General features: G+C 51.3%; 1 protein-coding gene across 1 annotated transcript in view; it reads right to left on the reverse strand.

Annotated features, from left to right (window-relative positions):
• LOC138727006 (protocadherin beta-15-like) overlaps positions 1-25137 on the reverse strand; it is a 52424-nt gene extending 27287 nt beyond the window's left edge. Inside the window, exon 1 of the mRNA XM_069869122.1 lies at positions 24160-25137. Coding sequence (XP_069725223.1) covers positions 24160-25137 — 978 coding nt within the window. The remainder of the gene's footprint in view (positions 1-24159) is intronic.
• Between the last annotated feature and the right edge of the window lie 1396 nt (positions 25138-26533).

Consider the following 26533-nt stretch of genomic DNA (forward strand, 5'->3'; position numbering starts at 1 on the left):
AACTGCAGCACAACACAGTGGGAGGGCTTCCAAGCATTCCGTACCACTTAAACTATCCATTACAATAGAGGGGTAAGAGTCCTTCTTGGAGGAATCCATAAGACAATGGTCAAACACAGTTCAGAGAGTAGAAGGAGAAAGGGTAAAACCAAAAATACAAATGCTGTAACACAAATCCAGAAAAACAGACCAGGTCTGCTTCCAGCAGACAGCAGTGAAACTGGTGAAAGCTCTGAAAGGAATGTCCTGTAGAAGCATATAAGGACTTCAGCTTTGCCATTCCATCGATACCAAAACCACTATGATACATAGTTCCAAGGCAATCCCAAGGAGGCAGCCCACCCACACTTTGACTATGGGTCAAAGGAAGATCTTGTACACTTTACTACTGAAGATGAGACAGCAGTACTCAGACGCTCAACATGTCACTCTTGCCTGCTGAGCTGGAATTCTGTGCACCACAATGTGTGCATGGGAGCGCCCTCCTGCTTCCCTTGGCAGCCTTTATGCAGCTATGCAGTCACACGATGTCTGGACAGAAAGACAGAGACACCAGAAGGCAAAACACAGATTTCATGCATCTCAGAGGCAGAGGCATCCAGAACCCAGAGCAGAAACAGCTCCGTGCACGCATCACCTTGTGACACAATACTCACAAATTCCTTGCTTTTCTGACCCAGAATGAGGGCTACACGCATTTCAGTAAGGACCTTGCCAGTGCGTTACAGCACAGAAAGAGATTGATGACCTTGGCCTACAGTGGTAGCAATGGAATGAAGCCCACTCTGAAAGCATCTGAGAAACGCCTGTAATAGAGCTGAAATATTTTACCACCATAATTAAGGAGACTTTAGCTCCTTTGAGTTTTTTCTGTCTTTTGGAGGAGGGACACCTTTTCTGCTGATATCAGTAACTACAGGGTGGGAAAAATGATGCCAACTGTAAAGGCAGATTAACTCTAGGAAAACCATTGCCACAGGTTATAGCCTGGAGCGCGTCCTATCACCAAGGCCTGAAGCCTCTGCCTGTCCTGACTCCATGCTAGTTAAGGGAAAGACTATTGAACTGTCCTGCAGAGAGCATCCCTGCGTTCTCTGGTGCCACATCCGCAGTGGTGAGAGGACCATGTGGAAAATCCTGTTCACCATCAGTGTCTCTGCCCAGGGCACAGTGCTGTGGTGGCAGGCTGGGCAGGATGGGCTTCAGGAACTTGAACTCGCTGTTGTCCGAGCCGGTTGTGAGGTTGATCTCGTAGCGATAGGGATGGGGCAGGGTCCCTGCAGAGGCTGCATCAGCCAGGCTGCTCGGAAAGTTGCTGGCAGCATAAAGCACATGTCCATCCTTCAGCTCCTTTCTCTTGCACACTTTGCAAGCAATGAAGGTTGCCATGGATGCGAGGAAGAGCAGTGAGACGAAGACCAAGGAAATGATTAAACAGATTGTCAGAGAGTCTTCTTCATCCTCCATGTCCAGGCTGCTGTGTGGTAGTCGCACATCTGAGAAGTCATTGAGCAGAAGTGCATTCAGTGCTGCTGTGGCCGACAGCGGTTGTCGCCCATTGTCCCGCACCAGGATGATGAGCTTCTGCTTCACGGTGTCTCTCTCCATCACTTGTCTCCTCAGACACACCTCCCCATTTTGGGCACCCACCACAAACAGACTGGGGTCGGTGGCCTTCAGCAGGTGGTACGAGAGCCACGAGTTCTGCCCAGAGTCAGCATCAACAGCCACCACTTTGGTGACCAGGTACCCCGCCTCAGCTGACATGGGAACCAGCTCGCTGGATGCTGGGCTGCTGTCCTGGGCTGGATGCAGCACCAGTGGCGCATTGTCATTCTCATCCACCACAACAAGGTGGACAGTGACGTTGGCCCTGAGGGGAGGAGATCCTGCATCACAGGCAATCACCAAGACCTCGATCTGTTTCAGCTGCTCATAGTCCAGAGGTCGCAGCACAAATACATGCCCATTCTCAGAGTTCACAGAAATGCAGGAACAGGGAGACTGCTCTGTGGTGAGAGGTGGTGCCAGGGAATAAGTCACCTTGGCATATGTCACCATCTGAGGCATACACGGTTCCAACCAGCATCATCGGAATATTGTTCTCATGGACATACATAGTGTATGATGTCTGGTTGAAGACAGGTGCATTGTCGTTAACATCAGAGATGTCCACCGTGAAGGTCTGGGTGGTGGTGAGAGGAGGTGACCCCGCATCTGCTGCTGTGACAGTCAGGATGTAACGTGCCATCTCCTCCCGGTCCAGTGTGGTCACAGTCACCAGCTCATAGTAATTCTTATAGGCTGGCCGCAGGGAGAATGACAACTGGTCCTCAAGGGCACAGGTGACCTTCCCGTTGGCTCCAGCATCACGGTCCCTGACAGTGAAGAAGGCAACCACTGTCCCAGGTGACACGTTCTCAGGGAGGGGCTGCTGAAGGAGCTCACCACCAGCTCTGGAGCATTGTCATTCACATCCAGAACCTCCACCAACACCTTGCATATTGCTGAGAGGCCCCCACCATCTGTCGCTTGCACTCTCAGCTCATGTTTCTCAGCTTCTTCGAAGTCCAGAGGCTTTGTCAGTTTAATTTCACCACTCATGGGGTCTATTGCAAATGCTGATTCACGCTGTCCCACCTCTTGGCTGAACTGGTAGAAGATGTCCCCATTAGTACCCACATCGAGATCAGTTGCCATTACCCTCAGAACCACGGTGCCCTCGGGGGCATCTTCCAAAATCTGACCGACATAGAGCTTCTGTGTGAAGACGGGAGCATTGTCATTTACATCTAGAATGACAATGTGGATTTGGGTTGTCCCACTCCTTGGTGGAGAGCCCCCGTCCACAGCAATGAGACTGAAACTCATCTCTGCCTGCTCCTCTCTGTCTAGAGGCTTTTCCAAAACAAGTTCAACATATTGATCGTCGTCATTCCGACTCCCAAAGGAGACACTAAAGTACTCGTTCTCGGGAGAGATGCTGTAACCTTGGACGCTGTTGCTACCAATATCCAGGTCCACAGCCCCCACCACTGGGAAACGCGAGCCGGGGTCGCTCCTTTCTAAGATCCTAAGCGTGATCTGCTCGTCCGGGAAGCGGGGCGAGTGGTCGTTGACGTCCCGCACGGCCACCTCGATGCGGAAGAACTGCAGCGGGTCGGCCAGCAGCAGCTCCAAGGGCAGCGTGCAGGCGGGCGCCTGGGCGCACAGCTCCTCCCGGTCGAGCCTCTCGGCCACGACGAGGCGGCCGGTGGCGCGGTCCAAGCGCAAGCGCTGCCGGCCGTCCTCCGAGGCCAGGCGGGCGCGGCGAGCCGAGAGCTGCGCCGGGGCCAGCCCCGCGTCCTCGGCCACGTCGGCTACGAGCGAGCCGCTCGGCGCCTCCTCGGCTACGGAGTAGCGCAGGGGCTGGGAGCGAGCGTGCGGCAGCGAGAGGAGAGCAGAGAGACAAAGCACTTGCCTTGCGATCGCCATGGCGGGGCGGCGGGCGGGCTCCGGCGGGCGGCTCGGGCGCGCGGTCCTCGGCGGCGAGCGGCGCCCGGCAGCGGCGAGGGCGGCGGCGAGGGCGGCGGCGAGGGCGGGCGGGCTCCCTGGGGCCGAGTGCGGCTGGCGGCCCGGCAGCGGCTGGCCCGGGGCCCCGCTCGCCGCCGCTCGCCGCCGCCCGGCTGCGCTGCGCTGGGCAGGGCCGGGCCGGGCTCGGGCGCCTCCCCGCCCGCAGCCGCTCGGCGCCGCCTTGGCCGGGAGCTCCCCCCTGCGGGCCGCGGCGGGACTGCGCCTCCCGCCACCGCCACCGCCACCGCGCTTCCCTCTCGCCGAGAGACACGCTCCGCGCTCCGCTCGCCACACCCGGCGGCCTTGCAAGGGCTCCAGAGGGCTTTGTGCTCAGCGACCGGGCTGAGCTCCTGCCCCGAGGGGAGGAGGCGGTGCCGCAGGGCTGGGAGATAAAAGGCAGGGAAGCACACCGGGAGGTCACTAATTAGAGCCCCGGATACACAAACGCTAACGGTCCGGAGCTAACGGAGACAGCAGCAAAGCCCAGGGATCGAAGCACACGCAGCGTTGGGACCTTGAAGGCACCATTTAAGAAAAATAAACACAGAAAAGGTGATGTAGGAAAAAGCTATCTTAAAGATGAGCATCCAGGTTTCAGTATTTCCCTTAATATTTAGAAGTAATTGAGGGGATTGATACCACGGACTTCGAACTGATGGATCGAAGACATTTTATTGACTTAGCTGTTTCTTTATATACTCTTTTTGGTTACATAACCGGGTGCCCACGAGGGTATCTACAGTGTATTATTAGCCAAAGGTAACTGGCCACAAACCTATATTATTGGCTAAACTACCGCGCATGCTAAAAAAACAAGTTACACAAAAATTGACTAAGTTGATAGTTCTCATACGTCGTTTTTCTGTCAGTTGTTACTCGATCCAGCCGAACTAGCTCTTGTGTTCCTTTCAGCTGGCTTTTCTTTATCAGAAGTCTGTCTCTATTTCAGGGACTTCTCAGGGTTGCTCGGTATCAACTAGGCGCATAGCAGCAAGGCCTTCTTCTCTGTAAAATGTCTCCACAAGTAATAACGCTCTCACAGTCGTGCACGGAATTTCTGAGTTATCAACATGCAACACAGCCCTCGCCCTCCGTCCATGCCACAATTACAGAACGCTTATATGAAGAAGACCAGGCGGTGGGGCCGTTACTCCCCTCTGTTCCTTAGCCTCTACAGTTTTGAGAACCAGGTCGAGGTCCAGCTGCCCTCCTCCTTTACATTGATAGGCTTGATCTAAGGGCAACGCTCAGAGCTGGATGCAGAGGAGCGCGAGAAGTGAGGACTTGGAGGGCAGCTGAGACGAGCCTGATCCTCCTAGGAGGCCCGCAGCAGCAGCTCTCAGACACTCTCTAAACTAGAAGCTGGCATATACATTGCCTTGGATGGACAGAAAGTGTCCCATGGCAAAGGGCAATTTTTTTCTGAAATGCACCGGGATTGTTCCTCCCGATTCCAAAGACAGAGACTGCTCGAAGGCGCTTTAAGCAGCATCTCTCGGACCTCTGCTTCCCACAGAAAATCGCCCTCCACCCTTCTCTGCCTTCAGAGGATGTCCAAGTCGCTCTGATTTCCCCTGCATAAAGTCTACTCCACAATGCACGCATTGAGTCTCGAAATTCTGCTCTTCGGCACCCTTCCCTCTCGCGAAGCGTCGCGCTGCTCCTCTCTTTGCACCGAGAGCTGACCTCAGATCACGCTTTTTCCCTTGCATAAAACCCCCTCCAAATGCATCGACAGATTCCTGAAATCCTGCTTGGAGACTGACTAGTGATCGCACAGACACCACACACACACGAGGGAGTTGCAAGGTGGGTTTTATTGGGTTAATTGACTTCAGGCATTTGATTGCTTAAATGTGCGAGCGACGGGAAATATCACATGCACTTTATAGCTCATTACCGATTAATGAAAGGAGAAGAAAACAGAAAGCTGCTCTACGCTCTGCCTTCTACAGTTCGTCAAGCATTGTGTAAAAGCCTGTTTCACTGTAAAATCACAAACAGCACTTTTAATTCTCTACTACTTTATACTCAACAATCCGGAAACGTTACCTTGCACTTTACCTTATAAGAGAAAACGAATACATTGCTCAAAGACCACGCTTTACAGTTTGAGGAACCAGTGAACTCCTGGTCAAATGTGCAGAGAGTGCCAGTGTCAGTCGTTTCTAATTTAATCGGTTTTAACGGAGTGCAGAGACTGGAGACACGATTCCAGAACGCTCTCAGAAGAAACATAAACACAGAAAAGGTGATGTAGGAAAAAGCTATCTTGAAGATAGGCTTCTAGATTTCAGTATTACCCTTAACATTGAGAAGTAATAATGCTCTCATAGTCATGCACGGAGTCCTTGGATAATCAACATGCAACACAGTCCTCGTCCTCCGTCCATGTCACAATTACACAACACTTATATGAAGAAAACAATGCTGAAGAGGAGAATGGGTTTGCTCTCTCACAGAGAAACCTTGTTCTTCCCTGGTCCTTTTTTCGGTGTTTTCCCTGGGAGGACGCTGGCCAGGGATGACAGACACTCTCGCCTTTCCCCTCGTTTACTGAGTGGGGAGCCAAGGGTTTGGATCAGAATTGCCATGGAGCTCCTTCCCCCTGTTTGCAGTGCAAGCTGCTTCCGCACGTCTGCGAGCCGTGTCTGCGGAGATGGGAGCTCTGTCCTGCAAGAACGGAGAGCGCGGGTTGTCATTCGGACTTTGAAGGGAGGCAAGAGCGAGGGGCTGAAAGGACCCGTCGGACACTGCTGTACGGAGAACGCTACTGTTCTCTTTCCAGAGACAGAGGAGGTGGAACCAGGAGATGTCTCATGTCCCCTCTCTTCCTTAACCTCGATGGTTTTGAGAACCTGGTCGAGGTGCAGCTGCCCTCCTCCTTTGCGCTGATACACTTGATCTAAGGGCAACACTCAGAGCTGGATGCCCAAGACCCCGGTAAGTCAGTACTTGGGGAGCAGCTGAGCCTTAACAGATCCTCCTGGGACGCCGCCACCAGCGGCTCTCAGACCCTCTCCGCCCTCTCCTCCCGACCCTGGGGCTCCTCCACCCACAGAGCCACAACAACGAGACTCCCCACGTGAGCGACACCCCGAGCCCCCCGCGCTGCTCCCTCCCCGCTCCCCGCCTCGCCCCGGCCCGGGCAGGTCCCTCACCTCTGCAGCCCGGTCGCCGTCGTCGCCGAGGTTGGCCGCCTCCGTGGAGCAGAGCGAGCTCCGCTGCTCGGCCGGGCCGGGGGGCAGCCCGGCGGGGAAGCAGGGCAGGAGGGGCCCGAGGAAGCGCAAGTCGCCGTCGAGGCTGCCGGCGGCGAAGCAGACGTCGTAGACGGAGCTGCGGGGCAGGGAGCCCGCGCTGCTCGGCGGGGCGGACTGCGGGAAGGCGGGCAAGCTCTCGGCCGCGCTGCGCCGGGCCCGCCGCACCTTGGCCGCCACGGCGGCCCCCGCCGTGGCCAGGAAGAGGGCGGACACGCAGGCCAGGCAGACGGTGAGGGAGAGGGTGAGCGGCCCCTCGGGCTCGGCGGCCGGCGCCTCCTCGGCGCCCCGCAGATGGGCGTCGGAGAAGCCGCCGACCAGGGCGATGCCGAGGGTGGCGGTGGCGGAGCGCGGCGGCCGCCCGCGGTCTCGCACCAGCACGACGAGCCTGTGCCGGGGCGCGTCCCGCTCCGCCACGGCCCGCGCCGTGCGCACCTCGCCGCTGTGCGGCCCCACGCGGAACAGCCCCGGCTCCGTCGCCTTCCACAGCTCGTACGACAGCCACGCGTTCTGCCCCGCGTCCGCGTCCACCGCCACCACCTTGGCCACCAGGTACCCGGCCTCGGCCGAGCGCGGCACCAGCTCGCCCGCCGCCGCGCCGCTGCTCTCGGCGGGCGGGTGCAGCACCACGGGCGCGTTGTCGTTCTCGTCGCGCACCACCACGCGCAGCACCGCCTGGGCGCGCAGCGGCGGCGAGCCGCCGTCGGCAGCGCGCACCGCCACCTCCAAGGCGCGCACCTGCTCGTAGTCCAGCGGCCGCAGCAGGAAAACGGCGCCGCTCTCGGCGTTCACCGACACCGCGGGCTGCTCCGCGCCCTCCTGCCGCACCAGCGCGTATCTCACGCGCCCGTTCGCTCCCGCGTCGGCGTCCGTGGCGCTCACGCTGCCGATGCGGACCATGGGGCCCTCGTTCTCCGACACCGACGCCGTGTAAACCGCCTGCGTGAACTCGGGCGCGTTGTCGTTCACGTCCGACACCTGCACCCGCAGGCTCGCCCGGGAGCTCAGCCGCCTCCTGCCCCGGTCCGCGGCTCTCACCGTCACGTTATACTCTGTCGCCCGCTCCCTGTCCAGCGCCGCCGTCGTCCTCAGCTCGTAGTACTCATCCCCGCCGCCCGTCAGCATGAAGGGCGAGTCCCCGTCGATGGAGCACTCCGTCCTGCCGTTGTCGCCGGAGTCGCGGTCCCGCACGCTCAACAGGGCCACCACGGTGCGGGGCGGTGCGTCCTCGGAAATGGAAGCCGACTGAGAGGTGAGCGTTATCTCCGGGGCGTTGTCGTTCACGTCCAGCACCTCCACCCGCACTTTGCAATGCGCAGACAGACCCCCGCCGTCGGTGGCTGTCACCACCATCTTGTGATGCTTCTCTTCCTCGAAATCTACGTTTCCGGCCACCCGGATCTCCCCGGTGTCAGGGTTCAGCTCGAAAAGCTGCTGGGACGGCTCCGATATGTGGCTGAAACTGTATCGCACCTTCCCGTTGGACCCTTCGTCGGGATCCGCGGCCGCGACTCTGACCACCAGCTGCCCCGGGGGGCTGTTCTCGGCCAATTGCACCTCGTAGACCTCCCGACTGAACACCGGGGTGTTGTCATTAGCATCCACCACGATAATCCGCACCTGAGCAGTTCCCGACCTGGGTGGGGAGCCCCCATCTGTGGCGATAAGGAGTAAATTCAGTCGTGGCTGTTCTTCCCGATCCAGTTGCCGTTCTAGGACAAGGTCCACATAAGCTACTTCACCTTTCTCTGTTCCCGCATCGAGGGAGAAATGTGAATTAGACTCGAGGCTGTAGGTCTGCAATCCGTTCTGGCCCACGTCCTTGTCCCGGGCGCTTTGCAGAGGGAAACGGGATCCAGGAGCTGTCGTTTCCAGAACTTCTAAAACCACCTCCTTCTTCGGGAAGACGGGGGAGTTGTCGTTCACGTCAAGAACCTCCAACTCCCCTCGGATCAGCTCCAAGGGATTTTCAAAGAATATCTTAAAGAAGACAGTGCAGGTATCGCTCTGCGGACACATCTCCTCTCGGTCCAGAGACTCCTTTGCCGTCAGCGCTCCCGTGTTTCGATTGAGGTGGAAAAGCCGCTCGTTCCCCTCGGACACAACGCGCGCCTTGCGAGCCGCCAGCTGGCTCGGAGAAAGCCCCAGGTCCTCTGCAATATTGCCCACAAACGACTCCCTCTCCATCTCCTCCGCCAGGGAATAGCGGAGGGGTTCGGCCCCGCTCTGACACACGCAAACGCACACAAGCAACAAGATCACTCGCCTCTGCCGCTCTCCGCTCCGTCTCCCACTCGCTCGCACTCGCCACAAAAGCCATTCCCCGTCCTCCGTCGTTCCCAGCATCGTCCAGCGGCGTCCGAGGCGGATTTGGTCAGCAATCCCGGGTTGAGGGGCCTGAAAGCCCCCGAGCTCCCCGACTCCGTGTGCCGCCGCCCTTCCCGAGCGGCTCCCGCGGCTCTTTCTCTCCGCCGCTGCCTGCAAAGCCGGGGCGGGCACAGGAACCCGCCGGTTCGCGGCCAACACCCCCACCCAGCGTCGCACGGGGGAATATTTCCTCTGCTGCTCAGCCGCGGCAGAGCCGCCAGCCCGGCCTTTGCTGCTGGAGGCTGCGCTCCCCGTGCCCACCGGAGCCAGAAGGCGCAGTGGGAACGCTCTCTCTTTGCTAGGAAGCAGCTCCCTCCCCGCAGACAGAGCGCGGCTCTGGGCAGCACTGCCCGGCTCCTAAACGCCAGCTCTTCATCCGCAGCTCGGGGTTTTCCTCTGGGTGGGCATTGCAAGATCCTCCACTTCCACAGGACGCTTTGAGGGCTTTTACCAACTCTTCTCCGCTTGTTCATCAGCACGGGACCCTTAGCGAGTGGGGCGGGTCCGAGAAGAACTTCTAGGGAATAGGGGAGGAAATCAAATAGGAGGAGGTCACAAATTCGACCCCCAGATACACAAACAGTAACGGTCAGAAGGGGCGGGAGAACAGATTGTCCTTAATCTGTTTGAGGGGATTCCAGGAATGTGAGAAGTTAATTATGTGATGATTAGAGGGAGAGTTCAAGAGTGGATCTGGGAGGAACTACCACGGGGAAAGCGAGGGGAGATGGGAGAGCAAGGGGTCCGTTATATCTTTGCCACTCGCTTGCCTATCGGGATGACTAAATTGGCCCCTGAGTATCCCCTCCACATATCACACCATAACCACAGAACAAAGACTCGGAGGTGATCCTCAAAGCAGAAGTATTAGGAAGATCTGTGAATAGAAATCATTGTATGTTGTATTTGGATGGCTTATAAATGTAGTAACTATATGATTTGTGTGTTGGAAATGGCCAGATGTATGATTTTGGAGTTCTTTGGGTCTGTACATTTTGGTGAGGGTTTTCCCAGCAGCAGGGCTGGAGTAACACACCATGTCCCTTACTAGAGGCACCACTGATAAAAGGCGAAGAATTGAAGGAGCTGGATCGAGTGATACCCCAGATGGTATCCCTCCGGAATGGACTACATGAGAATGAGAGGAGTGGGTCATAATTGGAGCTTCCTCTCAGCTGGTCTGAGATTCTGCACTGATGTTGACATCATACGAATACCGCAAAAACTTCTGCAAACAGAACTTCTGCAAAAACATCTGCAAAAACTTAATTCACAGCAACTTTGTGGAAACATCTATAAAGACTTTATCACTGAGCTGCGGACAGGGCATAGAGTCTCTCCCAAACCCTTAGAGGATATTAATATTGGTCTAGACTTAAGGTTATACTCCTGATTTAGAACTGTAACATTATAGGCACTACATTAACTGTTTAAGTACAGTCCTAAGTCCTACTATGTCTCCATCGGGGTGTGGTTTCACAGTTCTCTACACTCACAGTCTATGAGCAGGCAATGCCACTGTGTCAAAAATCAAGCAAGCAGAGAAGATCAGTTAAGCCAAACAGGGGACTCCTCGTGGACTTCAAGGGGAAGAATGTATTGTGTCAACCCTGGAAGCAAGGTCAAGCTTTCTAGAAAGACTGCAAAATCAGTGCCCTACTGTAGGACAGGACGTGCTGGAACTTGTCAGTCGGAGACCCTGGGAGGAGTGAGGTAAGGCTTTTGTTTAGAAAGAAATAGAGACTACTGGCTCCTTGCAGATGAGCATGGGTGTCTGTGGTTGCGAAACAGTGGCTTTGATGAGAGGAGCTGCTGCTGTTGCTAAAAGCAAGTAGATGCTTAAAAAAGGCTCATTTGTATTAACCAATCTGTGATTGCCTAGTTTAGTGTAAAAACCAATCAGTTTGAAATGTGCCTCTTGTAACTACTATAAGAATGTCCTTTAAACGCAATAAATCGGACACTTTGCTTGTATCAGGCTATGTCCCGTCTCTTAATCATGGCAAATTGGTGACCCCGACGTGATACGGATGAGATTACCAAAGGGTCGGAGAACCACCTGGCTGAGTGGCATGCTGAGAGTCCCACGGAATATTGAATAAATTGCTGAAACGAAGCAGGAACCGACCGGTCAAAAATCCCTCTGGAACATAGAGGTGAGTTGTGGGAAAAATGGGGAATCAGTTTTCTTCCCCTGAAAGAGATGTATATGAACTTATGAAAGCCCTTCTTCAAAAGCATGGGAAAAATATTTCTGGACATGATCTTAAAGTAATACTTAAATGGGTACAGGGAAAAATACCCACTGTAACTGCATCCACTATCTTTACGCGGAAATTCTGGGATGAAGTGGAGGTGAAACTGTGGGATGCTACGACAGAGAAAAAAAAAGAGCGAAAAAGCTGGGGGCTCCCAGCTTTCCAGGATCCCAGGATCGTCAACAACTATACTAACCCCTCACCTCCCTAAACTGGCTGTGCTTGTCTCTGCACACCCCGATGGGGGGGGCTGACGATCCCTTTGATCCAGGACCGGTGGATCCTGAAAAGGAACCAGACCTCTACCCCCCCGATCCACATGATGTGTGGATTAACGTAAGGTGCCAAGCCTTAAAAGAAGGGGAATTAGAAATTGCAAAAACCATAGTGGCCCCTGTTATCTATCAAGGTCGGGAGGCTCAGTGGGAGGTTCTTTCTTTCCCAGTTGTTAAGGAATTGTGCCGTACGGTAACCGAACATGGACTTTCTTCTCCGTATTTTGCGAGTTTATTATCTTCTGTTTTTGATACCCATGTCATGACTCCACATGATTTAAAATCTCTGGCACAATTGTTACTGACGCCTACACAATATTCTTTATGGGAAGCTCACGGGAGGAGGGGACTACAGGCACTTCTTTTGACTTATGAGGGTCACAGTAATGCTGATATAGCCGCGCTAACCATAGAACATCTCACAGGCACAGGCCAACATATTAACCCCGTGGATCAGGTTCGAATCCCACGGGAGGCCCTTGAGGCGACCCATGAAAAGGCTTAAAAGGCTTTTTTGAAAGTCACTGACTTTCAAAACCCGCAAAAAGCATTTACTACTATTACCTAGGAACCCCAAGAGCCTTATATGCAATTTATAGACAGATTAAAACAGGCTTTGGAACGACAAGTAGATAACGTACAGGCCCAGGAAATTTTATTGTTGAAATTAGCCATTGAAAATGCTAATGCGGATTGTAAGAAACTGTTAAAATCTCTCCCGAACCCGAATCCTACATTAATTGAAATGGTAGAGGCTTGTAATAGAATTGGCACTATAGATCATAAATTTGAAACTATGGCTGCGGCTTTCGCAGCTGCTGCTTTCGCAGCCATGCGTGCCCCAACGAATCAAACAGGACTGGGGAATTGTTATGGTTGTGGTAAACCTGGTCATTTGAAAAGAAATTGTCTAAGTACTAACACTGGAACTCAATTCCAAACACCTGGAATTTGTCCCAAATGTCGGAGAGGGCGTCATTACGCTAATCAATGTCGCTCCAAGTATGATTTTCAGGAACAACCGATACAGGGAAACTGACCATGGAGCGCGGGGCAGCGACGCGTGCGGACACAAATACCGCAGCCAACTTTTCAAAACCTCCGGAGGGAAACAGCACCACCTCAAGTCTTTGCCCAGCAACAGCAGGTAGTGCCAGATTGGACCTGGCAACCTCACACACAGTAACATTATTAGATTCCTCGGTTCACTTATTATCGACAAATGTTTCGGGACCTTTACCCCCCAGGACACAGGCGCTATTGCTAGGAAGGTCATCTACTACCTTGTCGGGACTTTTTGTATTGCCGGGGGTCATTGACTCTGACAGCGTTAATGAAATTAAAATCATGGCATGGACCCCACTTCCTCCCTGTACGGTACCGAAAGGTAGCTGTATAGCGCAATTGGTGTTGATTCCCATGGGAACAGATCCCCCTGACTCTCGCCAACCCTATCAAAGGAAGGGAGGGTTTGGGTCTACAGGAGACCCACAAATTTTGTGGGTGCAGTCTATCTCTCAAAAATGACCCCTATGTCAATGTACCCTCATTCGTGGGAAACAACAAATAGTACTCAGTGGGATTATTGACACGGGAGCTAATGCTACTGTAATATCACAGGCCAAATGGCCACCACAATGGCCTTTAGCCAATGTTTCCCAAACATTAGCTGGAATTGGTGGGACTGGTAGCAGCCACCAGAGTCTAGAATTAATCCAAATTCAAGGTCCAGAGGGACACATAGCCTCCATTAAGACTTTTGTATTGCCAGTTCCCATGATTTTGTGGGGGCGTGATGTGTTGTCCCAGTGGGGAATGTCTATTCGGACCCATTTTTAGATGGGGCCATTGAAGTGTGTGACACCCTGAAAATGACTTGGAGAACTGATACCCCTGTTTGGGTTGATCAATGGCCCCTTCCACTGGAAAAGCCTTGCGCCCTTCAAGAATTAGTTGATGAACAATTGCTGAAAGGACATATTGTGCCTTCTACCAGTCCTTGGAATTCACCTATTTTTGTCATCAAAAAACAGTCTGGCAAATGGCGCTTGCTCCATGATCTTAGAAAAATTAATGACGCTATGGAAGACATGGGAGCCCTACAACCCGGCCTTCCGTTCCCTACTATGATACCTCGGGATTGGCATTTGACTGTTATCAATCTCAAAGATTGTTTTTTCAATGTCCCCCTGCATCCAAATGATGCTCCTAAATTCGCTTTTTCCGTTCCTAGCGTTAACATGCAAGCTCCGTTGCAAAGATATCAGTGGGTTGTGCTACCACAAGGTATGAAAAGTAGTCCTACAATCTGTCAGTGGTATGTGGCTAAAGTGCTTAGCCCTGTCAGGGCCGCTGTGCCCAATGCTTTACTATATCATTATATGGATGATATTCTAGTGGCTGCACAATGCCACGAAGTCATGGAGGAAGCCGTAGCCCTTGTCATGACCGCCGTCGATTCGGCAGGCCTTTGTATTGCGCCGGAAAAAATTCAAAAAACACCACCATGGAAATACTTGGGCTGGCGTATAAGGGCTCAATCCGTAATTCTGCAACCTTTACAGATATGAACAGATGTAAAAAATTTACATGATGTACAGAAACTATTAGGCACAATCAATTGGGTCTGGCCGCTGTTGAGAATTTCTAACACGGATTTAGGCCCCTTGTTCAAACTGCTCAAGGGTGATACTGACTTGTGTTCCCACCACAGTCTTGGCCCTGAGGCCATTAACTCCTTACAGAAGGTTGCTACGGCAATCAGCTTTAAACAAGCACATCGGTGGGCTCCTGAGTTACCTTTTTACCTGATCATTTTAAATCCCGCTCGACAGCCTCATGCCCTGATATTTCAATGGGATTTTGAAAAATCAGACCCACTGTTAATTATTGAATGGATTTTTTTGCCAAATCAATCATCAAAAACTATTTTGACTCAGCATGAAATGTTTGCCTGTATGATAATTAAGGCCAGGCAAAGTTTGCTAGCATTATCAGGAGTAGATTTTACTTGTATTTGCTTACCTGTAACAAATATGTATTTACAGCGGCTCTATCAACAATCAGATGCCTTTGTTATGGCACTAGCTGACTATGCATGTCAACTTACATCCCATCCACCTTCACCTAAGTTACTTAATGCAGACTTTCATTTAATGCCTAAGCCGAAAAGGAGTGATCAGCCATTACAGGCCCTTACCGTATTTACAGATGGGTCTGGAAAAATGCATAAGTCAGTTATTCTACGGTGGGATGACCAACATGAACGATGGAACTCGGACATAGACACCGTTCTTGGATCCCCCCAAATAGTGGAACTGACTGCAGTAGTTCGAGTTTTCTGGAAGTGGACCACACCACTTAATCTTGTTACTGATTCTGCTTATGTTGCAGGGATTGTAGAGAGAGCCAAAGCATCTTTATTGCGTGACCTCTCACATCCTAACTTATTTGCCTTGTTACAGGAGCTTATTTTTCTTTTGGACTCTCGCCCTCACCCCTATTTTGTTATGCATGTTAGGTCACACACTTCTCTACCTGGCTTTATTGCAGAAGTGAATCGATGGGCCGATTTATTGACATTACCAGTACAGGTATTGCCCGATCGCATAGCACAGGCTAGACTTAGCCATTCCTTTTTTCACCAGAATGCTGGAGGTCTCAAACGACAGTTTGGCCTCACCTCTCAGCAAGCATCTAATATCGTTGCTGTATGCCCTGACTGCCAAAGACATTCTTTTCCGTCGATAGCAGGAGGAGTTAATCCCAGAGGACTACAAAATTTACAGCTATGGCAAACGGATGTAACTCACTTTCTGGAATTTGGCAAACTGAAATATATTCACTCTTCTATAGACACCTTTTCCGGCGCCTTATTTGCTTCTTGTCACACAGGAGAAAAAGCACGTGACGTCCGTAAATATTTGATGCGTGCCTTTGCCACTTTGGGTATACCCTCTCAAATAAAAACGGATAATGGACTTACTGCACTGTTAATTGCATCATCATCTGTTACAAAGATTGCTTGTTTTACCAGAATTGACCAATGCCAACTTTACGAGAGCGATGCAAGGAATAGTTTGGATGCCTATGCCTTCTGACTTTATATCAAAGGGCACTAGGATCACTGATCTGATTTGTTTTTCAGCAATTGTACCCCATGAAGAGACAGAGGCTGTGGTTCAACTGACCAGTCCGTGATTCTATCAATGCAGAAACTACAAAAGTCTACCATAAGTGAAATATTTGTTAGACAATTGATATAAGCCTTACTAGATAAAGCATGTACATATCTTAAGTGTTGTATGTTCCCAGTACCGTATGTAGTTTAAATATCCCTAACATGGAAAAATTGTGGATCCAATAGTGATAACCAACATTGTATGAATGTATTCGGCTAGCTGAGAAATGAGTGGTCGTGTGCATATGTGTGTGTGTGTTTGAAGCGCTTCAGACGTTTGTAAGACTTAAAAATTGGTTTTGATTAACCTTGAAAATATATTTCTGGGACCTTTCAATCTCAAATGTCCACTAAGCCGGCAAACAGGTAGATTTACCTGGGGATCTTTGGAATGAAAGGCTTCAGAAGGAAAAGTTTTAAAACACCTAGCAAAACATGCAGCTGTATGTGTGTGAGTGCCCCCCGCCCCCCTTCTCCTTCCTTTCTAAGTTTTTTCTTTTCTCTCAGCCTTGAAGAAGTCCAAAGGAGTTAACGGTGTTATCTCTCCAGGAAAATGTTGTGAGAACACTCTGCATTCCAATGTTACTGTCAGAAACTGCTGGGTCTTAGTGCAGACAACCTTTAGGGATAATTGAGGCAATGATAGAGGAAAATTCAAAAGATACATTACAAATTATTGAGTGGATATTTTACCACACTAACCTCCAAAACCATACTCACTAAATTTGAAATGATTACAACGATAATCACCGAGGGAAGAAAAAGAAGTGTTCAGTTATTAGGCCAAGGCTTGACAATCATTTATATCCCAATGACAAAAGAATGTGCTAAGTGGTGCATGGTAAATATTTTGAAGTTATAAGTAGATCTAATAGATTATTCAGAAAGTATTGATATCCATTTACCGAGTCATGTCATTATTGAACGTACCCATCAAGTAATAAAAACATTGTTAGCAAAACAGAAAAAGGGGGGAATCAGGAGAAACGCCAAGGAGCAATGGAGCAATATGTAATGATTTTTTTGCGATTAGCAGGAGATAATCAAATTGTGCCAAAGTTGAAGCATGTACAAACCATGTCATCAAAATTAGAGCAAACATAAGACAATGTGAAAGTGCTATTGAAAAACAGTTATTATGGGCAATGGACAGGTCTGTATAAGCTGCTAACATGGAGACGAGGTTAAGCTTGTATTTTAACAGATACAGGACCACTTTGGGCACCTGTGAGGTGGATCAAGCCCGCATTGCTGTGTGACAACTGTTGAGCCCCAGCCACGAAAGCAGTTGACAAGAATGAGGAGGACGTTAACATTACGGATGCTCTTAATCTTATGGGTGGTAGTTAAAGGATGTCCCTGGGTGATCGATTCTCCAAAGAATGGGTGGATAAGATTCTTGTTGTGCAACAGGAAGGGGGAGATATAGGACAGGACGTGCTGGAACTTGTCAGTCAGAGACCCTGGGAGGAGTGAGGTAAGGCTTTTGTTTAGAAAGAAATAGAGACTACTGGCTCCGTGCGGATGAGCACAGGTGTCTGTGGTTGCGAAACAGTGGCCTTGATGAGAGGAGCTGCTGCTGTTGCTAAAAGCAAGTAGATGCTTAAAAAAGGCTCATTTGTATTAACCAATCTGTGATTGCCTAGTTTAGTGTAAAAACCAATCAGTTTGAAACACGCCTCTTGTAACTACTATAAGAATGTCCTTTAAACGCAATAAATCGGACACTTTGATTGTATCAGGCTATGTCCCGTCTCTTAATCGTGGCACCGTACACCTGCTGGTGTTGCAGAGCCATTTGGACAATGCCCTTCGTAATATTCTTTGATGTCTGACCTGTCCTGAAGTGCCCAGGCAGTTGGACTAAGAAGATTCAGGTAGAGTCCTGCCAACTAAAATATTCCATTCCATTCCACCTCAACACGGTACTGCTGGCATATTTCCAAGGAAATCCCAAGGACACAGCTTCCACACAGCCATCTAAATGCCCAAGGAAAGTCTAGTGTGCTTTACTGTTTTCCCCTACAGAAGATGAGACATATGCTGGTCCAGCCGCTCTCACAGGGGAGGGGCCCACAGACCTCACACAAGTCCTACCCACCACATTGCTTCCTGAACAGCACCTCTGATGAGCACCTCAGGAAAGTCCGGCACTATGTTGAGGCCCTCCAATACAGGAGGCAACATTTCCCCTCTCACATGGTAAAAACCATAATAAATCGTCTGGTTAGGAACTGCATCAGACACCTGGATGCTCGAGATCAAATGATCCCAGAAGCAGCTGAGTTAGACCAAGAGGTGCTGGTTCCTCGGGGTCTCAGTGAGACTGAGAGAGACACAGCCACTGTCTCAGATGTCAAGCACACCTTCTTCATTGTCGCTCATGCTATCAGAGATCTCCAGAGATAATGCTCTGTCCCTGTAGATAAGGAGAACCCTGGGCAGACACTTCAGACAGGGCTCCAGCCATGCACAGCAGTCATGCAGACCCCCATCAAAGAAAAGATAGATTGCCCCCGTTTCAGTCATTCAAGCCATTTTAAGACTTTCATGCAAGAAAGTGATTCTACTCCTCACTTCGGCTGTCACACTAAAAGAAGTTTGGAGGTAGACCTCTTGTTCAAATGTGGCTTTCTCTCTAGCAGCAAGTGGGTGCTGCCTGCAGGTTCCATGGTTCCAGTGAGCTGGCTGAGTTTCTCCTGCTGACCAGGGATTTTGTAGCACAACACAGCACAGCAAAGGCCTGTGCCTTTCCACATTAATTGGATGGTAGATCACTCAGTTCTACATGTACAATGGTTTTCTGCTCAGAATCACTTCATCAGACCAGGCTCAGGACTTATCTTTTTATGGGGGCCTTGCAGAAGGCACAGCTCCAGTCCTCTGCATTTCCTGACAGCAAAGCCTCTTCCTGGCTACAGTTTTCACCCACCAAATGCCCACCTCCTGATGACGCAAAAGGAAGATGTCTGTTGTCTTTGTGATATCCACACCTCAAAACATTTAGCATCAAAACATTTGGTGTTGAAAAAACAAACAGTTGATATCCACAAACCAGAGCTGTCAGAAGAGTTGGAAATTTCACTCCTCAACCTTACTGATTTGCAGGGCCTTTGCACACCCAACACCACTGTTCGAGGAGGGACCAGGTCCCCTGACCTGGATCTAACTTAGCCCTGTTACAGCCAGAAGCTCAGTGCTCAGAAGAGCCACAGAGGCCTGACAACAAATCCCTGTTCCCACAACTTTCCTGAATGCTCTACCAAATGTGTCTCCAAACTGAAGAAATGCCCAGGCTCAACCTTAATTCAGCCAAGGGAGAAATAGAAGGAAAAATGTTATTGAAAAATATTCTCAGAGCTTTCCCAGAACATCTCCACAAAGACTGCTGTCTCCACACAAGGCATTCACGTGTTCTCTTTATTTCACTTTTACACACAAAGCCGTCCCAGATTACAACAGTACAGTTCATAACTTCGGCACAACGCTGTGGGAGGGTTTCCAAATACTCTCTGCCAGTCAAACATTTTCTTACTATACATGAGGTTACAGTCCTTCTTAAGAAGAATTGGCAAGACAATGCTCAAACACAGTTCACAAAGTAGAAAGGGCCAAATGGACAAAGCAAATGCTCTAACATGAACATAGAAAATCATAGTGGGACAGCTTTCCACTACCATCAAGAAGCCTCTCTACTCAGAACAACAATGACAAGACGAAACCCAATGGCCTGTTTCCAACTTCATCTCCATGCTACCTTCAGACAAAGTCCTTTGAAGCAATTCCTGGTGCTTCCTCATTCTCCACACAAAGACAACAAACATGTTTTCACAAATCTACACTTACAGCCAATGAACATGCAACGCCACTGTGCCAAAAGCCAAGCAAGAGGGGCAGAAGTCCATCTGGGCCCTACAGGGAACTTGTGGAGTTCAAGTGAAGAAATAAATTCTATCATCTCTGGAAGCAAGATCAGGCTTTGCAGGAAGATTGCAGACCTGTGGCTTGTGTATACAGGGAGAACACATCATAGGTCAAAGCTCAGTTAGAGGCAAAATTCACCAGTGCTGTGTCAGACACCAAGACAGACTTTTTCAATATGTTTATAGTAGAACGCGGTCTAAGAAAATTTGGACTGATGCTTGTTGAAGATGGTCACCTAACCCTGGGCTGCCCAGTCCACTGAGGTGGAGGACCATGAGGGTGGGAACAGTGACTTTTCCTTCATGGATGTTGAAATTGTCAGAGATCAGCTGTATCAGCTGAATATTCTCAGGTGCATTTAGCCTGATGGGGGCCCTCAAAGTGTAATGAAGGAGCTTGCAAATGTTACAGCAGGGCCCTTCTAGATCATCTACTGAAGCTGTCCAGAGGTATTCCAGCTGTCCAACAAGGACAATATTGTTTAACATTTTGTCAGCCCTGAAGTGCTCAGGCAGTTGGACTTAGATGATCCTTGTAGATCCCTTCCAACTAAAGTATTCTACTCCATTCTATTCCATTCCATCCTCTTCCATCTCAACACCATTACTGCCGATATATTTCCAAGGAAATCCCTATTTAATCCCTTTAAATGCTGAGAACGATGAGTAGAATCACTCCAGGAAGGACTGCAGCCATGCAGATCTTGGTCATAGAAAAGAAAGAGTCCCACCTGCTTCAGTCATTCAAGCCCTTTTAGGACCTTCCTGCAAATAAACAATTCTATTCCTCATTTCTGTTGCCATAGTAAACGATGTTCACACACAGCCTTCTTGCTCTTAGGTGACTTTCTCAACAGCAGCAGCAAGCTGGTGCTGCCAGCAGGCTCTGCAGTTACAGTGAGTTGAGTTAATCCTTCTGCAAAGGATTTTGCAACACCGAAAGGGCTGTCAAGCATTGGCACAGGCTGCCCAGGGAAGTGGCCGAGGCAACGTCCCTGGACATGGCCCTGGGTGGATATAGGGACATACATAGTGGCTAGGTGTTAGGTTCACAGTTAGGCTCGTGGTGCTCAAGGATCTTTTCCAACCTAAATGATTCTATGAATTTACACAGGTTAAATGGACAATAAATCACTTACTATTCACTGCACAATGGTCTTCACTACAGCAGCCGGCCCTCAGGACTAAACGGTTTTCTCAGACCCTTGGCAGAAGGGATGCCTGTAGTCCTCCAATTTCCCTCTTCCTGGTAGCAGTTTTCATCACCAAATACCCACATCCTGACACTTCCCCAAATTCTGCCCCAAAGGAACAACTATGCTCTTTTTGTGCCACCCATCTTCGGAAACTTCTACACCTTTAGTGCCACAGACAATTTGTCCTCCAACACCTCACCAGTGCCATCCCCAGAAAGAGCAGTCAGGACAGTTGGGAATTTCACTCACAAAGGTCATGGCTACGTGGAGGCCTTTGCACACTCAGGGATCCTGTTAGGGGAGGGACATGGCTCCTCTGGCTTGGATATAATGGGGCCCTGTCACAGCCAGAAGCTCAGTGCCCTGAAGACCCAAAGAGGCTTGACAACAAATCATTGTTCCACACAGGTTCCCTCAATGCTCTCTCAGGCATGTCTCCAAACAGGAGAAATGGACCCAATTAACCTTACATCAGCCAAGGGGCAACAGGAGAAATCACTGCTCAGCCTTTGAAAAACATTCACAGAGCTTTCCCAGAAGGAACATCTCTACAAAGACCCCAGTCTCCATATAGGCATTCAGGTGTTCTCTTTATTTCACTTTTGCACACAACAATATCCTGGTTTACAATGGTACAGTTTATAACTGCAGCACAACACAGTGGGAGGGTTTCCAGTCATTCCGTGCCAGTTCAACTACCCATTATTATAAAGGAGTGACAGTCCTTCCTCAGAGGAATTGGAAAGACAGTGGTTAAACACAGTTCAGAGAGTAGAAGGAGAAAGGGCAAAACCAAAAATACAAATGCTATAACAGGAACCCACAAAATCAGATCAGGTCTACTTTAAAGGACAGCAAAGAACCTGGTGAAAGCTCTGAAAGGAAGGTCCTGTAGAAGCATATAAGGACTTTAGCTTTGCCATTCCGTTCCATACCAACAAGGCCATGCTACATATTTCCAAGGCAATCCCAAGGAGGCAGCCCACCCACATCCCCCATATGGGTCAAAGGAATATCTTGTACCCCTTACTGTTCTTCACTACACAAGATGAGACAGCATTACTCAGAGGCTCAACAGGTCAGTCTTGCCTGCTGAGCTGGAATGGTGGGCACCACAATGCGTACATGGAGCATCCTCCTGCTTCCCTGGGCAGCCTTTGTGCAGCATGTGCAGTCACACAATGGCTGGACAGAAAGACAGAGACACCAGAAGGCAAAACACATGGAGTACATGCATCTCAGAGACAGAGGCATTACCTTCTAACACAATACTCACAAATTTCTTGCATTTCTGACCCAGAATAAGGGCTACACACATTTCAGCAAGGACCTTGCTACTGAATTACAGCACAAAATAAGAGATCCATTCCCCTGGCCAATAGCAAGTGATATAAGAATTATGGTGGTAGGAATGGAATGGAGCCCACGCTGAAAGCATTTGAGAAATGCCTGTAATAGAGCTGAAATATATTATCATCATACTTAAGGAGACTCTAGTTTCTTTTGGTCTTTTCTTCTGGTGTTTTGGAGGAAGAGACAACTTTTCTTCTAATATCGGTAACTTTAGAGGGGGAAAATGATGCCAAATGTAAAGTCAGATGAACTCTAGGGAAACCATTGCCACAGGTTATACCCTGGAGCATTTCCTGTCACAAGGCCCAAAGGGTCTGGCTGTGCTGACTCCATCCTAGTTAAAAGATAGACTATTGAACTCTTCCCCAGAAAGCATCCCTGTGTTCTCTGGTGCCACATCCTCAGCAGTGAGAGGGCCTTGGGGAAAAACTTGTACATCACCAGCGTCCCCGCCCAGGGCACAGTGCTGTGGTGGCAGGCTGGGCAGGATGGGCTTCAGGAACTTGAACTCGCTGTTGCCCGAGGCGGTTGTGAGGTTAATCTCATAGCAATAGGGATGGGGCAGGGTCCCTGCAGAGGCTGCATCAGCCAGGCTGCTCGGAAAGTTGCTGGCACCATAAAGCACAAGCCCATCCTTCAGCTCCTTTCTCTTGCATATCTTGCAAGTGATGAATGCTGCCATGGATGCGAGGAAGAGCAGTGAGACAAAGACCAGGGAAATGATTAGATAGGTTGTCAAGGAGTCATTGTCGTCCACTATGTCCGGGATGCTGTGTGGTAGACGCACATCTGAGAAGTCATTGAGCAGAAGTGCACTCAGTGCTGCTGTGGCCGACAGCGGTGGTCGCCCATTGTCTCGCACCAGGATGATGAGCTTCTGCTTCACGGTGTCTCTCTCAGTCACCGGCCTCCTCAGACACACCTCCCCACTTTGGGCACCCACCACAAACAGACCGGGGTCAGTGGCCTTCAGCAGGTGGTACGAGAGCCATGAGTTCTGCCCAGAGTCGGCATCAACAGCCACCACTTTGGTGACCAGGTACCCCGCCTCAGCCGACATGGGCACCAGCTCGCTGGATGCTGGGCTGCTGTCCTGGGCTGGATGCAGCACCAGTGGGGCATTGTCATTCTCATCCACCACAACAAGACGGACAGTGACGTTGGCACTGAGGGAAGGAGATCCTGCATCAGAGGCAATCACCAACACCTCAACCTGCTTCAGCTGCTCATAGTCCAGAGGTCGCAGCACAAACACGTGTCCATTCTCAGAGTTCACAGAGATGCAGGAACAGGGAGGCTGCTCTGTGCGTTGAGCTGGTGCCAGGGAATAAGTCACCTTGGCATTGGGGCCTATGTCAGCATCTGAGGCATACACGGTTCCAACCAGCATTGTCGGAATATTGTTCTCACGGACATACATTGTGTATGATGTCTGGTTGAAGACAGGTGCATTGTCGTTGACATCAGAGATGTCCACCGTGAAGGTCTGGGTGGTGGTGAGAGGAGGTGACCCCGCATCTGCTGCTGTGACAGTTACAATGTAGCCTGCGGTCTCCTCCCGGTCCAGTGTGGTCACAGTCACCAGCTCATAGTAATTCTTATAGGCTGGCCGCAGCGAGAATGACAGCTGGTCCTCAAGGGCACAGGTGATCTTCCCACTAGCACCAGAATCACGATCTTTAACATTAAAGAAGGCAACAACTGTCCCAGGTAATGCGTTTTCAGGGAGGGGGCTGCTGAAGGAACTCACCACCAGCTCTGGTGCGTTATCATTCACATCGAGCACCTCCACCAATACCTTGCAGATTGCTGAAAGGCCTCCCCCATCTGTGGCTTGCACATTGAGCTCGTGTTTCTGTGCTGCCTCAAAGTCCAGAGGCTTTGAGAGTTTGATTTCACCGCTCTTGGCATCAATCACAAACGCTGATTCTCCCTGGTCCACCTCTTGCCTGAACTGGTAGGAGATGTCCCCATTAGAACCTGCATCCAGATCAGTTGCCACCACACTCAGAACCACGGTGCCCTCGGGGGCATTTTCCAAAACCTGACCGACATACATCTTCTGTGTGAAGATGGGAGCGTTGTCATTTGCATCTAAAACAACAACGTCGATTAGAGCTGTTCCACTTCTCGGTGGAGAGCCCCCGTCCACAGCAATGAGGCTGAAACTCATCTCCGCCTGCTCCTCCCTGTCTAGAGGCTTTTCCAATACCAGTTCCACATATTTCTCTTCCTCACTCTGACTCCTAAAGGACACGCTAAAGTATTCATTCTCGGGAGAGATGCTGTAAGACTGGACACTGTTGCTACCAATATCCAGGTCTCGTGCCCCCATCAGCGGGAAACGCGAGCCGGGGTTGCTGGTTTCGGGGATCCTAAGCGTGATCTGCTCGTCCGGGAAGCGGGGCGAGTGGTCGTTGACGTCCCGCACGGCCACCTCGATGCGGAAGAACTGCAGCGGGTCGGCCAGCAGCAGCTCCAAGGGCAGCGTGCAGGCGGGCGCCTGGGCGCACAGCTCCTCCCGGTCGAGCCTCTCGGCCACGACGAGGCGGCCGGTGGCGCGGTCCAAGCGCAAGCGCTGCCGGCCGTCCTCCGAGGCCAGGCGGGCGCGGCGAGCCGAGAGCTGCGCCGGGGCCAGCCCCGCGTCCTCGGCCACGTCGGCTACGAGCGAGCCGCTCGGCGCCTCCTCGGCTACGGAGTAGCGCAGGGGCTGGGAGCGAGCGTGCGGCAGCGAGAGGAGAGCAGAGAGACAAAGCACTTGCCTTGCGATCGCCATGGCGGGGCGGCGGGCGGGCTCCGGCGGGCGGCTCGGGCGCGCGGTCCTCGGCGGCGAGCGGCGCCCGGCAGCGGCGAGGGCGGCGGCGAGGGCGGCGGCGAGGGCGGGCGGGCTCCCTGGGGCCGAGTGCGGCTGGCGGCCCGGCAGCGGCTGGCCCGGGGCCCCGCTCGCCGCCGCTCGCCGCCGCCCGGCTGCGCTGCGCTGGGCAGGGCCGGGCCGGGCTCGGGCGCCTCCCCGCCCGCAGCCGCTCGGCGCCGCCTTGGCCGGGAGCTCCCCCCTGCGGGCCGCGGCGGGACTGCGCCTCCCGCCACCGCCACCGCCACCGCGCTTCCCTCTCGCCGAGAGACACGCTCCGCGCTCCGCTCGCCACACCCGGCGGCCTTGCAAGGGCTCCAGAGGGCTTTGTGCTCAGCGACCGGGCTGAGCTCCTGCCCCGAGGGGAGGAGGCGGTGCCGCAGGGCTGGGAGATAAAAGGCAGGGAAGCACACCGGGAGGTCACTAATTAGAGCCCCGGATACACAAACGCTAACGGTCCGGAGCTAACGGAGACAGCAGCAAAGCCCAGGGATCGAAGCACACGCAGCGTTGGGACCTTGAAGGCACCATTTAAGAAAAATAAACACAGAAAAGGTGATGTAGGAAAAAGCTATCTTAAAGATGAGCATCCAGGTTTCAGTATTTCCCTTAATATTTAGAAGTAATTGAGGGGATTGATACCACGGACTTCGAACTGATGGATCGAAGACATTTTATTGACTTAGCTGTTTCTTTATATACTCTTTTTGGTTACATAACCGGGTGCCCACGAGGGTATCTACAGTGTATTATTAGCCAAAGGTAACTGGCCACAAACCTATATTATTGGCTAAACTACCGCGCATGCTAAAAAAACAAGTTACACAAAAATTGACTAAGTTGATAGTTCTCATACGTCGTTTTTCTGTCAGTTGTTACTCGATCCAGCCGAACTAGCTCTTGTGTTCCTTTCAGCTGGCTTTTCTTTATCAGAAGTCTGTCTCTATTTCAGGGACTTCTCAGGGTTGCTCGGTATCAACTAGGCGCATAGCAGCAAGGCCTTCTTCTCTGTAAAATGTCTCCACAAGTAATAACGCTCTCACAGTCGTGCACGGAATTTCTGAGTTATCAACATGCAACACAGCCCTCGCCCTCCGTCCATGCCACAATTACAGAACGCTTATATGAAGAAGACCAGGCGGTGGGGCCGTTACTCCCCTCTGTTCCTTAGCCTCTACAGTTTTGAGAACCAGGTCGAGGTCCAGCTGCCCTCCTCCTTTACATTGATAGGCTTGATCTAAGGGCAACGCTCAGAGCTGGATGCAGAGGAGCGCGAGAAGTGAGGACTTGGAGGGCAGCTGAGACGAGCCTGATCCTCCTA

Source organism: Phaenicophaeus curvirostris, chromosome 15, assembly GCF_032191515.1.
Source record: "Phaenicophaeus curvirostris isolate KB17595 chromosome 15, BPBGC_Pcur_1.0, whole genome shotgun sequence".
NCBI classification, from domain to species: Eukaryota; Metazoa; Chordata; class Aves; order Cuculiformes; family Cuculidae; genus Phaenicophaeus; species Phaenicophaeus curvirostris.